Source organism: Leptonychotes weddellii, chromosome 6 (genome assembly GCF_054177405.1).
Source record: "Leptonychotes weddellii isolate Sample4059 chromosome 6, ASM5417740v2, whole genome shotgun sequence".
Classification (NCBI taxonomy): domain Eukaryota; kingdom Metazoa; phylum Chordata; class Mammalia; order Carnivora; family Phocidae; genus Leptonychotes; species Leptonychotes weddellii.
This window is the reverse complement of record NC_138374.1, coordinates 135,175,468-135,189,703: the sequence shown is the minus strand read 5'-3', so window position 1 is coordinate 135,189,703 and position 14,236 is coordinate 135,175,468. Positions and strand designations below refer to the sequence as shown.

Below are 14,236 nucleotides of genomic sequence, written 5' to 3'. Positions count from 1 at the left end.
CCAAAGATTCCCTCCTCCTCATTCAGCCTGGAAAAGCTTAGCCACACACCATTCCAAGCCCAGGAAACAAAAGCCTTTCATTTTCAATGACCTGCTTAGGATGGAACCAAAAGGCATCTGCCAATGTTCAGTAATAAACCTGTTGGAGCCTGGATCAGCCCCTTCCAAACCTAAATCTCTTGGATTATCTAATAGTGTAGGATCCCTGGTTCTGCAAATCTGAACCTCTTGGCCACGCTTCACCAAGCCATGGGACAAATCAACACAACAGGCACTTCTTCTAGTGAAGGTTCTGTTTCCCACCCTATTTACCGTCTATTTCCCCTTATATCCTGTGTGCCTCCTGGGATAGTACAGCAAAGCTCAGAGAGTAGTGCCTTCTGGGCCCAAGCGGCTGCTGGGAGCCAGAGGGAAAGGAGATAAACAAGACTCCAGGAGGAAAAGCCAGACAGCAACAGAAAGAACGGAGCGAGGGAACAAAGAGCGAGGTCCCAGGGGCCCCGCAACAGAGAGGGTGGAGGGGAGGCCTGGGTGAGGGAGGCAGGCCACTGGGGCGAGACTGAGCTCAGAAGTCCTGCAGGAACTGTGAGCTGGAACGTATCTGAACCGAGCCAGGGCATCCTTTAGGTGATCCTGCAGCCTGTGAGGGGACAGAGGCCCATCCCTGTGGAGCAACAGAGAAAGCAGGAAATACACCTGGAAAGACAGACAATCCCAAATGTCAGAACAACTCCCACCTCTCACGGCCCCAGCTTTTGTGTGACTGCACTCTAGTACAGAGAGAAGGAGGGATTGAGAACCCGGGGGAGGATGGAGTTAGAAAGGGACAGAAGGTGGAAGTAAGAGTTTTTCGACACTCAGGCCCTCCATGCCTTAGATGAGGGAGCAACACGGTGACCTCAGCAGAAGTAGAGTAATTCCTGGCAGCACGCAAGGAAGTATAAAAGTATGAAAGGAGTCCTTTTTTGATCAGGGTGTTGAGCTCTAAAGTCTCTCAGGTCAAAGTGACTCTCCCCAGATCTCGGAGTTATCATCTAAATCAGGACTACATGGGACTACAAGGCCTACCTTCCTCCAGACGCAGGATCAGACATTCACTGATAAAGAAACGTGTGGCTCTGGGCACACAGCAAAGCTCCAGGGGCTGAGTTCTAAATCTGATTTTGCCAGGCCCGTTCTCTTCTGTGTGTGATCCAAACATACACAAGAATTCACTAGTAGCTTAGGTCAGGGAAGAATCCGAGCGAGATCCCCTGGCCGGGGAGCCTAGCAGAGGGTGTGGGTAAACGATCCTAAAAGTGGGTCCCTTCAGTATTTTGGGCCACAGCCCCCAGTGTGTTTTTCCCTTGGAGATAACACTCCTCCACCCACCTGTCATGGTAGTCGTGAGGAATAACAAGTAGGCTGGGATGAAGAATATTTTTAACTCTGGAGTTAGAAATGCTGACTCATCATCATCATCACCATCACCATCATCATCAACTCCTACTCAGGGAGCTGGTTTTCTCTAGTCAGGGAAGTAAAGCTCTGGACCCAGGCGCTGGCAAGGCCAGCAATGGTAACACGGGAGCTCTCGGTCCCTGTCCCACCATCCCACCTATGCATCGGTGACCGTGTTCACAGGCCCGGGGGAATGCACTGGAGATTCCCAGAACAGACAGGGCAGGGGAGGCATGAACCAAGCAACTGGAGCTTATGCTGGCACATTCTCTTAGACTTCCCTCCTAGCCTCACTCAGACATCCTACATTTTCATTCATTTGGGTCGCTCATATGTTTATTCAATAAATATTTATTGAGCACGTACTATATGTGAGGACATGTGTTATGAGTGGAAAACGAGTCCCAGGTGCCACTGCTCTTTCGAGGGACACGGTAAGTCTCCAATTCCCACTTCTGCTCCTCTCAGTGTGAACAAGCGATCAGGAGGACATTGGTGGGTGAAAGGGCTACTTTGTCCTTTAAAATGCCGGGAGTCCTTAAGATATTGGAACCCACGGGTAAATAAACCAAGAATTAAGAAACCCCCAAGGCAACTGAGGGCAAACAAGACACTCTTTTTGTTTTCAGCCCAGACACTAGAGTCTTGTGAAAACGTGACGGGATTCTGTTAGTTTTAACTAGACACATCTGCTGCTGGGTTAACTGAAAAGTCCCGCATTGTAAGGCTCTTGGGGGTAAATGAAGTATCCCCCAGAGGTATAGATGAAGCCACATGAAGAAATCCAATTAACGAGGAAATTCAGTGGGTATAAGCCATCCCATTACCAGCACAAGCCCCCATTCCCAACTTGCTACACTGTTATCTTGATCATCTTACAGATGAGCAGTGTGAATGTTGTTTAGTGAGCGATGCAGGAAGGAACCTTGACCCCTAGAACTCCTGCCCCCACCCCCCCACCACACACACAAAATGCATACTTCTGCAGAGGGAGGCAGTGCAGCGGAGAAGTGCACAAAGCCTGGGCTCTGCGGTCAGAGGGGTCTAAGTTTGACGGCTGTCCCGTCCCAACACTTACTGGCTCCATCGTGTAGATGAGTTACTTAACTTTTCTGAGTCGCAGCCAACTCATCCTTAACGTATGCATACTAATACCTATCAAAAAGGGCTGTTCTGGATAATGACTATAGAGCACCTAACTTGGGCTTTGACACATACAAGGTGATCAATAAACATCGATTCCCACCATATTGTAGGTTCTAGAGCTTCAGCCTTGCGATGGTCTACCTTCTCCTTTGTTCCTTCCTCCTCCTCTTTGGTTTGCTTTTTCCTCTTCCCTGGCAGATGCTGAGCCTGGTTCTCACAACAGAAGATGCCCAGCATCTTGGATTCATTTATTAAATATTTGTTTATCAAGCCCCTTCCATGTGCAGTATGCTGCATTAGAGCCCGTGCTGGATACAGAGATGAATCAGATATCCCCACCTGTGGAATCTTTATAATTTAGGAGGGAAGCCAAACTTGCAGTACAACACAGAGTGATGCACAACTTAAGAAAAGTAGATCAAGTGTTGCAACTCAGAGAAACCAGAAGCCATTTCCATCCAAGACAATTAAGGAAGACTTACCAGAGCAAATGCCACAGAAAGTAGGCTTTAAGCACTGGTAGGGCTTAGATGTATGAAGATGGGTGGAGGGCATTATCAGCAGGGCTATGGTAGGAAAGGGAATGTAGGCAGGAAAGCCAAGGGTTTATAGAAAACTCAGACTGGCATCATGTCTGGGATATGGGTAGGATAAAGGAAAGACAAAGCTGGAAGGCACAGTGGCGTCAGACTGCCCAGGATCTTGAAGGCCAGCCTAACACATCTGGATATTATCTGTAGACCATGGGAAGTCAGTGAAGGCTCACAAGCAGGAAGACAGTAAGGCCCATTTGAATAGAATCTCTTCATTGCTTTTCCCTATGAGTAGCCTGCCCCCCCCACCCCCGCAACAAGTGGCTCTGTGGTCCAAAGTCTGCATTTCCCTCCAGTGTCCCTGCCTGAGCAGAAGGTCCACTGTGTCCACTGCAAAGTCCATGCCGCCCTTTCAGAGCGCTCCTGAGTTTTGTCTTCCAACTGGAGTCCACAGAAGGAATTTATGCTGATGTCATAAATGATGAGCACAATCTGAACCCAAAGGCACAAGGCTTTTGCTGCCCCAGTCATAATTTCTGCTACTTATCCATGTTTCTGTTAATAGCATTATAATCACTCATCCGCTGCTGGGGGAATGGCCATTCTGCATTTATCATTACAGGTGCACAGTGTTATAAGAACAGCGAGAAAACTTTCAGGCATACTAACAGACAGTTCTCAAGAGAAGACATACGATCATAAGTACTCTTCAGAACTAGAGGGAGAAATATCACCGCAGCAGGGAAAGAAACACACACACACAGTTATCTGTTCACCAGCTTCTTAAAACGCTACAAACCAGAGTGAGTTCCCCGGAAATCTACAAACACAATATATGTCATTTATTGGAGGCTATTCATTTTAATTATCTGTCCCCTCATCTGAACAATTCAGTGTGGTTTGAATGCCCTACCTTACCATTTCACATATTCATCCTATACAGGGGGAGAAAATGCCAGCAAAATGCAGGAGGGGAGAGATGAAAGAAATAGAAACAGGAGGGAAAAGCAACTGAGGGAATGCAGCAAAAAAGCACAGAGGAAAGAAGGCGCAGGAGAGTGGGACGAAATCCACACTGTTGGGCAGATACATCCTCTGCCTGACTGGGAACAGAGCAGAGCGCCAGGTGTGTCTGAATGAATGACCAGAGCCAATTTAATGCACCAAGAACCTGCTCTGCACTGAGAGCTGAGGATACAAAATGAGTAAGGTCAGGCCCCTGTTCTTAACCAGCTCAAAGTTTAGATGGGGAAACTGATAAGTAAACAAGTGTACTGCAATACAATGAGCAGAAATGCCACACGAAAAAAGAGCTGTTGAAAAAGCTCTGAGAGCCCCAAGGGAGAGAGAAAGAGGATTCTTGAGAGGTGTATTTGTGTGCCTTTAGGTAAGTCACTGGACCTCTCTCAACCTCATCTCTAAAAAGCGATTCTGTTGGCTGCCTATCTCTCAAGGTGGTTTTGTCATTAAATGAACTCGTGGCTGAAGATCCACCCTGCAAACTGAGAAGTCCTGTGCCAAAGTCTGAGATCGCTATTCCCTCCGCTCCTATTTGGTGCTTACGGAGGGCACATAGAACCAGGACTGGGAGTTGGGGGTTAAGCATGGACCCCTCTCTGGCTTCTCTCTGACCCTCTACCACCCCAATCTGGCTTTCCACCGTGTGTCCAAGCACCCACAAATACAAAACCTGGAAAAGAAAATGAAACACTCACCAGCGTCAGGTTGCCTCCAGCCTTGAAGTCCGCAGAAGGCAGCAGGGCCAGGGCCTGGCCCCCGGTGGGGGCAAGGGGGGCGGGCACTGCTGGGTCTGAGAGCCCCTGTGTTAGCACTGGCCACCTCTCCTGGCGGCCTCAGTCTTCTTGCCTCCCTTCACCAACACTTTCCCTGTCCGCTTTGCTGCCTACTTCTCTCCGCGGGCTCCAGGTTTTCTGCCGTCTCTACTTTCCCTCCCCATTTGGACATTGGTGCTAACGCTCCCGGAGAAGAACGTTTTCTCGAATTTCCTGGAGGATGTGTGTGAGGACCAGTGGAGGCCGGTGACCCCCTGAGGCGCTCTCTCGGGGCCCTAGCCCGCTTCCTCCGCCTCGCCCACCCCCGCCACCCCGGCCACCCCCTCCCTCCCCTCTCCTCCCTTGCTCTCCCCCGCAACCTGTCCCTTCTCCCCTTTCCTTCAGATTCCGCAGTTCCCCCCCTCGTCCCGTCCCCTTTCTTCAGGCCCCCGTCTCAGTCTGGTCTCGCACCCCCGACCCGCACCCCCGACCGCCCTAGCACCGCCGGGGCAGCGTTGGCCCGTCAGGTTCCCGCGTGCCCGCCCCGCCCCGCCCGCCAAGTTCCCGCGACTCCCGGCCCGGGACGCGCGGCCGCTCCGGACTCTGCTCAGCAGCCGATGACGTCACTGATCTTTGCGCCAGTGATTGGCTATTTCTGGGTTTGCGGCGGGAGACTCGGCAGATTTGCGTGGCGGCTTTCTTTGTCCCTCCGCCTCTTCAGGTGGAGCTGGGGACCCAGGCCCTGGGCTCCGTGCAGTGCTTCTCCGGCGGGTGCAGGAGCCACCGGCCGGGACGACAGGCGGTGACTCAGGCCCTGGGGTTAGTTGTGGCCGGCAGGGAGCAGAGCCAGGGGAATCAAGTGGGCAGTGGGCCGGGCGCAGGAGGAACAGTCCAGACTGCGCGTCCGCTAGCAGGTGGCCGTCGCCGGCCCGCCGCGGTCTGTCTGCAGTGGTAGGGGCCTCAACTGGAAAGTAACAGCTCTGGACTTGGGATCAGGCATTCAATTTACGATCTTTGTTCTTCTGTTTGTATGACCTTGGGCAAGTCACTTCATCCTGTTTCCACGCTGCAAAACAGGAACCAGCGTGTTTATTTCACAGGTCTACTAAAAGGATTAAGAGTAAACGTATTTTGTAATTATTAAATCTGTTGTTATTTTAGTAGATAATATGGTGTAGCAGAAAGAATCCTGGATAAGGAATGAAAACTCTTTGCTTATCTTTCATTTTCTGGAATGACCTTCACCAAGTGACTTTTAACCTTTGTAGGCTCCATTGTCCTTATCTGTAAAGTGGGAGAACTGGACCAGAGGATCTTTAAGGTCTCTTCTGGCTCTGACTGGTAAAACTCAGCATCCTCCTTTTATCTCTCCTTCAGAGGAAGAGCTCACTTTCCTTTTCAGGACTCTAGTTAATCTCTCCCCTTTGTGAGAAACCCACCTTCTCTTAGGGATCCTGGAGAACCTGCTTTTCATTAAGGGCCTGCCCTCTCCCCACCCTCAACAACCAACGTATCCCAAATGGTAGCAGCAAATACGTAGGGCTCATCCTTGATGGAGATTCTCTCCCCAGGCTACTGGCAGGAGCAGGATTTGGAGCTGGGAACTCTGGCTCCACTCGGCGAGGCCATCAGCTCCACAGTCTGGAGCAGCTCTGACATGCTGGCCAGTCAAGGTGAGAATCCAGGACCCTCATCTCAATGTCCCTCAGTTCCTTCAGCCATCCTCACATCATCTCCCACTCATGTTGCCTCTGCCCTATGTTCTCACCCCCTTCATTACCACACAGCTCCATCCGACATTTTAGTTCTTAGTTCCACACCACCAACTTCTCTTGCACCTACGCCTCTTCCCTTACTCCAGTGCAGAGACCTCTGTATCCCCTACACCTTTTCCCCAAAATAAAATGATTCCAGGAGGAGGGTATTACTCAGAATAAAGAGGTTCTGAAAGACACAATCGAAGTAGAATTCTTCAAAGGGACCCAGGGATAACAGGATTACTGGTCAAAACTTGGTATATGGCGAGCAGTAAATGACAGGTTTCCCAAACCTTTAGTTCAGATGCTTAAGGGATAAATCATGTCCCAGTGTACTCAGCCAGCTCTGTCTCTGGCTCACTAATCTTAAAATCATCGTTTAAATGTTCAAGTTAGACGGTTACTTGAGGAGCATTCCCATGAAAAGGCCCCTGCATTGAGAGTCGAAGAACAGAATCATAGTCCCCACTGGAGTCCCTGGTTAGTAGAATGATCATAGGCAATCACTCCACCTCCATGGCCTCATTGTCTACATCTGTAAAATGAGGGAATTGGATTCCGTGATCCCTAAGATCCCCCTCAGTTCTGTTATGATTCTAAACACTGAAACCAGCGGCCAGACTTTGTGCACCAACGTGAAGATGGACACCCCGAAGCGCGCGTGCTTGTTATCAAGTCCAGCACACGCCACCTTCTCTCCTCAGGGCCCCTTCTCTGCTAGGAGCATCCATTATGTATTTCTTGGAAATGGAGCTCTGGTGACCAAGGAGGAAAGGAATAACAGACAGGGCAGGGGTAAGGTCAGTGCCAGGGGGAGGATGGGGATTGTTTAAAATTACTCAATTAGGAAACGCAGGAAGTAAGTTCCTTGGCTTCCTATTCAGAGAAGAATAATGCTGCTTAACTGGTTTCATGCCATCGAAGGGATGGTGCGGATGCTTCAGAATCAGAGCTGGAAGGTGTTGTGCATTTTCGTCCTGTGGAGGTCGCTGCTCTGGGGTCACAGAAAGTCAGTCCTGGAGATGAGGGAGTCAGCATGGGGAGCAGAAGCCAAGCCGTGGGGAACACGGAACAACGTTGGGTGGAGGCAGAAGCGAGGGTCACGCCCTGAGGGCTCCCAGCTAGGCCATCTTGAGGGCCCATTTGGGAGTCAAATGGCTCATCCATATGATACCTTGTTCGTCCTTTTTTTTTTTTTTTTAGTTAATTTGACTAAGGAGAGAGGGGTGGGAAAGTATTTCCATCACATGGCAGGGAAAACTTTAATCCTTTATTCTAAAATAACAGGAGGGGGGTGATTTGGGTTGGTGTGTGGAGAGGCCGGTTGTCCGGGTACTGAAAGAGTGTGAGCTGACGATGAAGGGAAGTTATTGTGGGAGGAATTCAAAAGTCTGTGCCAATATGTTTCAGCTTTTCTTTTCTTTCTTTCTTTCTTTCTTTCTTTTTTTTTTAAATCTTTTTGGTTGCTTATTCCACAGTTTTATCAGCTACCTCTTATGTAAATGAATGTGGGACCCAAAGCTGGCTCGGCCTTCTCCTCGCTTTTAGTTTTGGGATTATTGGTCTCAAGCACCTTTCCTGTCCTTGCTCGAATAGGCAGGCACAGGCAGGAAGGCAGAGTGTAGAACGACAGATGCGTGTGCGTGCTTTCAAAGTGAACGGCAGAGCCTCTCAGGAAAGATGCATGTGCGGTGCTCTGTGTAGATGTGGGCGCCTTTATTCCCCTAAATGTTTGTGGCCCTGTCAGTTCACTCAGCAAACATTCAACAAGTGACTGTTTTTCTGTGTATTCCGAGCGAGAGGAAATAAGGTCTGTCTCCCCTTCCCCACCACCTCTCTTCCTTCTCCCACGATGCCTTGCGAGAACACAGACACCCGGGCCTCGGACCGCCGGGGTTAGATGAGGCACGCTTTGGCCCAGAAGTGGGGGGAGGGGCTGGGGCTTCCTCAGGAAGCTGACCCTCTTGTACTCCTGCAGATAGCCAGCCCTGGACATCGGACGAGACAGTGGTGGCTGGTGGCACCGTGGTGCTCAAGTGCCAAGTGAAGGATCACGAGGACTCGTCTCTGCAGTGGTCTAACCCTGCCCAGCAGACTCTCTACTTTGGCGAGAAGAGAGGTACTGTCCCAGGTGTCCTCTCTCCGGGGGCACTGTGGGCGGGGGCAGGGGTCCGCAGAGCCCGGGGCTATACGTGCCTGGGGTGCGGAGGCTGGGCACTGGGAAGACATGCTGTTGGAGGAGGCAGCTACGCCAGGGGCTCCTCCCCTGGCTCCAGAAAAACTGTAGTGTCACAGCTCTGACCTGAACCATGCACGGTCCCACAGGGTCCTCCCTGGCGACACCCCAAAGCAGCCCTAAGATTTAGCTGGTGTCAGTGTTGCCCCGTGTACTTCACACGGCAGCCCACGAGATTCAAGCCTACTTCTCTGAGCGTCCCTGAGGCTGCTGTGCCTGACCAGTGGCTCAGGAAAGTGACTGACCGCATAAAGACTGCTCAAACTCAGAAGCAGTTTTCCGTTCCCCAAACCATGCTAGACCCCTTCTCCCAAAGACTCTGGCCTGGGACCGGAAGATGAGCAGTGCCAGTGAAAGCCCTGCTTCCCGTTCTCCCGATGTCCCCAGCCCTTCGTGATAATCGGATCCAGCTGGTTAGATCCACACCCCATGAGCTCAGCATCAGCATCAGCAACGTGGCCCTGGCGGATGAGGGCGAGTACACCTGCTCCATCTTCACCATGCCCGTGAGGACCGCCAAGTCCCTCGTCACTGTGCTCGGTGAGGCTCCCCAACCCCAGGGGCTCCACAGTGGGCTTCCTTGCAAACACAGCTCCTAGGTGAGCCCCTGAGGCAGCCAGAGGCCAGGCAAGTCTCCCAGCATTTGGGAAAACTTCAGTCTGTGCTTCCTTCACAATGGAACCAAGTGCAAATAGCACTGGGTTCTGATCTTTTCTCCTCTACTTACTGTGTGCTCTGGGAGGAATCTCTTATTCTCTCTGAGCCTGAATTTCCTAACCTATGATAGAAAGATGCTCACGTCTATTCCATGGACCTCCCAAGATTATATGAGGAAAACGAGAAATACTTGTAGTGTATGATTCTATTGTCCAAGTACCCCAGCTGCTTACATGCTCTTACCTGGGTCCTACATTTCAGTTTTCTTCCTTGCTCCCCTGGGCTTCACACCATTTCTTTAGCCAGCCAGTTTTGCTGTGGGGTGTCAGGTCATGTATCAGATCTTCCCTGTGTGTCCTTACGGAAGAGATTGAAGAGAAAGATGATTTCTCTAGTCTTCTACCCATTCTAAACCAAAGTAGGACTCATGCATCCTGACTCCTCCCCCCCCCGCCCCCCCGCCACTGAGGGGCCATCTCTGCAGGGACAGCTGAGGTCACCTCATGGTGCCTCTCCTTCCTATCTTGGCCATCCCCCGTCCATGGCAGGAATCCCACAGAAGCCCATAATTACTGGCTACAAGTCCTCATTACGGGAAAAGGAGACAACCACCCTAAACTGTCAGTCTTCTGGAAGCAAACCTGCAGCCCAGCTCACCTGGCGGAAGGGCGACCAAGAGCTCCACGGTACGTCCCCCTGCTTTGGGGTTCAGAAGGAGGTGGTGGGGTGGGTGAGGAAGAGAGGGGTACGTGTCTGTGTATGTGCACATTAGTGTGGTGCAGAAGGAGAAGGACAGATATTCTGTGCACACTCATGTGTGTGTGTGTGTGTGTGTGTGTGCTAGGGCCTACATTCTCCCTGTGTGTACATAACCATTTCACAACTTTCTAAGTTTGTCTAAGTTGAGACTCGCCATCTGTATGTCTGCCGTGGGGCCCACACTGTATCTGTATGTTAGGGCTCACTCTGTCTGTGTGTATGCGTGTGTGTGTGTCTGTTCTGTACTCCAGGAGAACCAACCCGCGTTCAGGAAGATCCCAATGGTAAAACCTTCACCGTGAGCAGCTCAGTGACATTCCAGGTTTCCCGTGAGGATGATGGGGCTGACATCGTATGCTCTGTGAACCATGAATCTCTAAAGGGAGCTGACAGATCCACCTCTCAACGCATCGAAGTTCTATGTATGTGGTGGGCTTCTGGGTGAAGAAGGATCAGGTATGAGATGGTGGCGGGGGGAGGAAGTGCTCGTGACTATATGCGAAGCACTGTGCACAGATAAGTGATGAGTTGAGGGGTGACAGCACCAGGCCAAGAGTCAGCAAGCTTTTCAGTAAAGGGCTCAATAGCAAGTATTTGAGGCTTTGGGGGTCACATGGTCTCTGTCTCAACTACTTAACTCTGCTGTTGCTGCAGGAAAATAGCCATAAACAGTATGTCAACACATTAGTGTGGCCGCATTCCAATAAAACTTTATTTACAAAAACACAGAGCTGGGAGGATTTGGCCCCAGAGCAAGTTTACTAAGCCCTGAGCTAGGCCAGGGTTATGCAGCTAGACTGTAAGCTCTAGTGGTAACTGTAGCAAGCCAGGAGTCAGAAGATGCAGGTGCTAGTCTTCCCCCCGCCCCCCACCGCTCCAGGCTCTCTGAGGTTAAGAAAAGGGCTTTACCCACTGAGCTTGACTCTTTATTTGCTCTATAAGAAGATGAACCTGGTGACCACTAAGGCTTTTTCCTAGACCAACATACTGTGATTTCAGGATCCCAGATTTTCCCTGTGGTCCTCCTCGTCTGCCCCAGCTCTGCAAGTGTTCTTGGCTCTCTGACTTACAATGGCCACTGTCATAGTCCCTACCTGGAACCTTTCCAAGGGTCTTTGTTTCTCTGTGGAATCTGCCCTGGGTGTGGACAGGAAACTTCCACCCTCACCTGAGGAAATTTGTAAATTTTCTGAGTCAGGGAACCAAGAAAAAAGAAAAGAAAGTACCGAGGCAGAAGACAGAGAGTTATAAAATAATGCATTTCTTATCCTAATTTATCTAGAGGCGGGCATTTTCCTGAAATAACTCAGCTGCTTCATCTTCTTTCTTATGGAAGACCCAGGACTGAATTTGGCACTCTTCAAAATTGCTAGACCCATTGCTGAAACCTGAATGTGAGGCAGGTTTGGGGCGGTGTCACTTCCCAGTTGGCATACTCTCAAGCTGGCGGCAGACGGCCCCGAATCCAGCCGCGGGGCCACTACCCACTAGCTGTGCCTCTTTCACCAAACTTGCCATCTCCCAGGGGCTGCTTACTTCCCGGAGTTAGCGTGAGGGTCAAGGGGAAAATATCTGTGAAAGAACTGTGCAGACTTCAGAGTTGTCTATTGCTGTAAGGTGTTTCTCTGCTGATTAGTTAGAAGTGTGGGGCCCCAGGCCCGGGTCCCTGTCTAGGGCTCAGGAGGGCCCTCCCATGTCCGAACCCCACAGACTTCTCTGTCAGGTACCAGACCATCTGGCGCTGACTCTCTAGGCCCAACTGTGATCAGCAGTCAGTCAACAAGTGCTAGACTCCAGGCACTGTGCTAGAGGTTTCTGTGGCTGTGGGGCCCTGGAGCACCCGTCTTCTCACCTGGACTGATGCTCTTTGTCCTGTTTGCTCTGACAGAAACACGTTCATTAACTGGTTGTTAAGGTTGGCTCTGTCCTTGGGGGAAGCTCGGCCTCTTTATCTGTTGTTCTAAACCAGCATCTGGCTGTATTGTTCGTGCGGCCATCTGGACCTAGCCTCCCAGCAGCCCTTTGGCGCATGGCAGATGCCGTTATGCCTTCACAGAGCTCATCTGTACCATGTCAGTGCCTTTCTGCCGCCCAAATACGACCCCCATCTCTTGTTGTTGGGAAGCTCTTACTTCACTGTTGGACTGACGGTGGAAAATGATATTTTGTGTTCCCTTGTTGCTTTCAGTTTAAACTCCCGGCAGAACAGAGAGGATGGAGAGAGTGTGAGCTCAATAAACGATCCCGTTCAAGTTCACTGGTTACCAAAAATGTGTATTAAGTCGACCCTTTCTCAGCTCTCTGTTAGGACGTCCTTTCGGTCCCCACCACGACAGATCTTCGGAAATCCTACCTCTACGGGGTTGCAGTGCGGATCCCATGCGCGTTCAGTAGCAACCGTGGACTGGGCTCGCGGCAGGCGGGGGGTGGAGGCCTCTGTCCCCGGCCCCGCCAGCGCTTGAGACTTCTCGGGATGGAAGCCGTAATGCGCAACTGGATGATGGCGGGATGGCGGTCCTCTCCTGGACGGTGTGGCCATTGTGCGCTGACGCCCTTTCCTTCTCCACAGACACACCGACGGCGAAGATTAGGCCAGACCCCCCACACCCCCGCGAGGGCCAGAAACTGCTACTCCACTGTGAGGGCCGTGGCAATCCCGTGTAAGAGGATCCGCTTCCCGCCCCAGCGCACCTCCGCACCTCAGACTGTGGTCTTCCCTTAGAGTCTCCCCATCGCCCCCTACTGTCAGCCTCTTGCCTTCCCTGTCCCTGCCCTGCGCCGTCCATCCCCCACCTGTTTCTCCTGCAAAGCAGCAGAAGGGGGGCACTCTCTGGCTGCCCCCATGGTCCCCGTAGGATCCACCAAGTCACAGTCAGATACGAGTTAGGAAATCACCCTCATCCTCAGGTCAAACCCCAAGGGGTCACCCCTCCCTTCAGCACCTCGTGCCTGTGGCCCCTGTTAAGTCCTTCAGCCTGCATCAAACCGTCCTTGACTTCCTCCACCCAGGTGTTTTTCTGTCTCCCTTCAGCCCCCTGGCCTGCTCTCTCCCAAACACGTGAGATTTCTCTGCCTCCACAGACCCCAGCAGTACCTGTGGGAGAAGGAGGGCAGTGTGCCCCCGCTAAAGATGACCCAGGAGAGTGCCCTGATCTTCCCCTTCCTCAACAAGAGCGACAGTGGGACATACGGCTGCACGGCCACCAGCAACATGGGCAGCTACAAGGCCTACTACACGCTCAATGTGAACGGTGAGCCGTCCCAGCCCTCCGCCGCATCCCCCTCGCCCTGTCTGCCCAGCCCACGCCCTGTGTCTCGGCTCCTGAGAGCACCCCTTGCTGTGCCCTAGGGGCAAGGGAGGGGACAAGAGCCCACGGCGGAAGGGCCTGGGACTTGGGCTCTAGGTCCGCTCTGGAACGTGTAACACGGAAGCAATCAGCGGGATGGCAGGCTCTCGTCTGCCTGGTTAGCACTGGTGGCCCACCAGACACCGTCCTCCCCCGCCTGCGCTCCCCAGGCAGCAACAACTACAGTTCTGTGTGGAGAGGCCCCAGAGTCTCACCGGGGCCAGCGTGGGAGTTCCCCTTTCCAGTGGGCTGTCTCAGGGCTGCCACTCCTGTGACCCACAGGGGACACGTGGAGCCACCACCACCACGTCCTTGCTGCAGACCTTGGACAGGGTAGGGTGGGTCCAGGCAGAACACAGAGGTCTGCTGGTACGACGCTGAGACACAGGGCATTTTCTCCGATGCCTTATCTCCCAGAGACACTAGTGATGCTTCTTCTCTGAAGCTCTTCCCAAAGGTGTGACCACAAAACCCAGGAGCCGTGACAGGCTGGCACAGAGGTCCCCTTATTGGAGAGTGGGCAGAATTTTTTTTTAAATTTTTTTATTCTTATGTTAATTCCCATACATTACATCATTAGTTTTAGATG

General features: G+C 51.8%; 1 protein-coding gene and 1 long non-coding RNA gene across 15 annotated transcripts in view; one reads left to right on the top strand and one right to left on the bottom strand.

The window, feature by feature from the left end:
* LOC145722385 (uncharacterized) overlaps positions 1 to 5,257 on the bottom strand; it is a 79,243-nt gene extending 73,986 nt beyond the window's left edge. For all 13 annotated transcript variants that reach the window (XR_014146643.1, XR_014146642.1, XR_014146640.1 and 10 more), the window contains exon 1: positions 4,835 to 5,257. This is a non-coding gene — a long non-coding RNA (uncharacterized LOC145722385). The remainder of the gene's footprint in view (positions 1 to 4,834) is intronic.
* Positions 1 to 14,236, top strand: part of CADM3 (cell adhesion molecule 3) — a 29,303-nt gene that overhangs the window by 10,879 nt on the left and 4,188 nt on the right. The window contains exons 2-8 of one of the 2 annotated variants that reach the window (XM_006741954.3): positions 6,463 to 6,564; positions 8,627 to 8,767; positions 9,272 to 9,424; positions 10,090 to 10,227; positions 10,552 to 10,722; positions 12,870 to 12,960; positions 13,382 to 13,551. In XM_006741954.3, coding sequence (XP_006742017.1) covers positions 6,463 to 6,564; positions 8,627 to 8,767; positions 9,272 to 9,424; positions 10,090 to 10,227; positions 10,552 to 10,722; positions 12,870 to 12,960; positions 13,382 to 13,551 — 966 coding nt within the window. The remainder of the gene's footprint in view (positions 1 to 6,462; positions 6,565 to 8,626; positions 8,768 to 9,271; positions 9,425 to 10,089; positions 10,228 to 10,551; positions 10,723 to 12,869; positions 12,961 to 13,381; positions 13,552 to 14,236) is intronic. The other variant, XM_006741955.3, reaches the window with a different exon arrangement.